This window comes from Stegastes partitus, unplaced genomic scaffold, assembly GCF_000690725.1.
Source record: "Stegastes partitus isolate 25-593 unplaced genomic scaffold, Stegastes_partitus-1.0.2 Scaffold1587, whole genome shotgun sequence".
NCBI lineage: Eukaryota > Metazoa > Chordata > Actinopteri > Pomacentridae > Stegastes > Stegastes partitus.
The window spans coordinates 142,927-144,962 of record NW_007579318.1 but is presented as its reverse complement, the minus strand read 5'-3'; the positions used below and the strand labels follow the sequence as shown (position 1 = coordinate 144,962).

Here is a 2,036-nt window from a genome sequence, read left to right as displayed (position 1 = left end):
GTGGTGACACCTGTCCCAGAACAGGGTGGTGACACCTGTCCCAGAACAGTAGACACTCAGGCTCAGTCGGTCCCTAAAGCTATGACCATCCAATAATATACACCTATGAGCCCTAACCTTTCTCCTTTAACTCCTCCTGTCATTGTCTAAGGTAGTAGAGATGAAGAAGAGGATGAGGAGAAGAAGGGGGCGTGGTCAGGAGCCACAGGAGGCGGAGCTCTGTATGTGGACGAGTTCCTGGACTTTGATGCTCCGTTCAACTGTCGACTCAGTCTGAAGGACTTCGACACTCTGATCCACGATCTGGACCGAGAGCTGGCAAAGCAGATCAACATCTGTCTGTAGAGGACGACGAGGACGAAGATGAAGGAGGATGGAGTTCAGGTCGCCTGAGGTTGTCTCAGCTGAGCTCCACACTCCGCTGAAGGTTCTCACCATAGCGGAATAAATACAATAAGAGAATGTTGCTGCAGACCTCAGATCAGCTGTTGACCTCTCAGCAGCAGAGGAAGCAGCGAAGCAACTTTCCCTGGAGACAAGCAGCGTTGCCTCTATGAGGAATTTGTTTCTCTTCACAATTCACCCCCGAAACGTTTTTCACAAACGTGAGAAAACCTTCAGATAGAAGCTGGACGTTTTTTATTTTTACAGTTTCAGGACTTTCTAAAAGTGAAGTTTGAACATTTAATGTATTTAACAGGAAACGTTCTGATTGTCATAAAACAAGAACGTTTTAAAACTCGTAAAGTGAAACTCTAGAAAAGAAGATTAGTTTTATTGTCACTCCTTTTTGTTCATGAGATTAAAAGATTAAATGAAAATGATCCAGTTAAAACAATAATAGTATAAACAGTTTTCGAAAGAACCCGATTAAAAATATAATTTATCAAAACATAATATAAAACACGAAATTGAATTTTTTATTTGGTTTCATTTTTTAAAATTAGGAGTATAAAACCTGCGATCTAATGCACGAGTCCTGTGACTGATGTTAACGACGGCATTATGAGATTCACAAGAAAACATTTATTTAAAATCCTGATAAAAAATATTTTATTGTCTCATCCTGAAGGGAAAGTTCAATATAATAAAAAGAACATTTTACAGCAGCTTTGAGAAACCTTCATTTAATTTATTGGTGCTGATCGGTTGTGATCAGATATCTGCTGAAGCATCATCATCATCTCGTTAAAGGGAAAAAGTGTCTTAAGAGAAACAATTATTTTTATCATCAGGAACTTTCTCATCAGTCACATTTTATTATAAAACTACAGAAGTCCTGACAGCAAACACTTCAGAACCGTTCTTACATTCGTGTCCGTGTTCTCGTTGGAATCTACTAAAAGAAGAAACCAACAAACGTGATTAAAGTCCTTCACGTACATTAGAGTCGCCTCCTGAACAGAAACGTATCTGAAGGTTTTCTCAGTTACATTCACACAGCTTCTGGACGAAGAGGTTCTGAAACAGCAGAACCACAAACGTCCGACTGTTTGGGATGAAATCAGTAGAAGAAAGTGTGTCGATGCTTCCTGATGAACTCAGAACAAACCGTTTAATTTATTTGTCTGATCCAAAGGGAGCTGCAGCTCTGAAGTAGGAACTTCATGAAGGAGGGACGAGCTCTGCAAGGCGTTGCTGCAGGAACCACAACCTCAGAGGTTCTCCACGGTTCCTGTCCCAACAGCAACCCTGCAGGCTCACAGTGAAGGAACTGAGTTCTGGGTATCAGGGTCGGATCACAGAGGATCCGGTGGGTCCTGGTGGATCCTTAGTTACAGCGGGTCATTGTGTGTCCATGAAGGAGCTTCGAGATCTCTGAAGATCTTGTTGGACCTCAGTGGGTTTTGGTGGATCCTGGTTGATCTCTTGTCAGACTGTTTGCACTCTTGAAGCCATATTTTCACTTGTTGAAACTTTAAGTTGAAGTGAACAAGCTGCAGCTCTGCTGAACCTGCCTGCAGTCCTGGTCCTGGTCCTGGTTCTGTCCCAGTCCTGGCACTGGTCCTGGTCCTGGTCCTGGTCCTGGTCCTGGT

The 2,036-nt window shown here is 42.7% G+C and overlaps 1 protein-coding gene across 2 annotated transcripts in view; it reads left to right on the top strand.

The window, feature by feature from the left end:
- syde1 (synapse defective Rho GTPase homolog 1) overlaps nucleotides 1–2,036 on the top strand; it is a 17,825-nt gene that overhangs the window by 14,672 nt on the left and 1,117 nt on the right. For both annotated transcript variants that reach the window (XM_008300771.1, XM_008300770.1), the window contains one exon: nucleotides 152–2,034. In XM_008300771.1, the coding sequence (XP_008298993.1) occupies nucleotides 152–345 (194 nt within the window). In that variant the 3' untranslated portion in view covers nucleotides 346–2,034. The remainder of the gene's footprint in view (nucleotides 1–151; nucleotides 2,035–2,036) is intronic.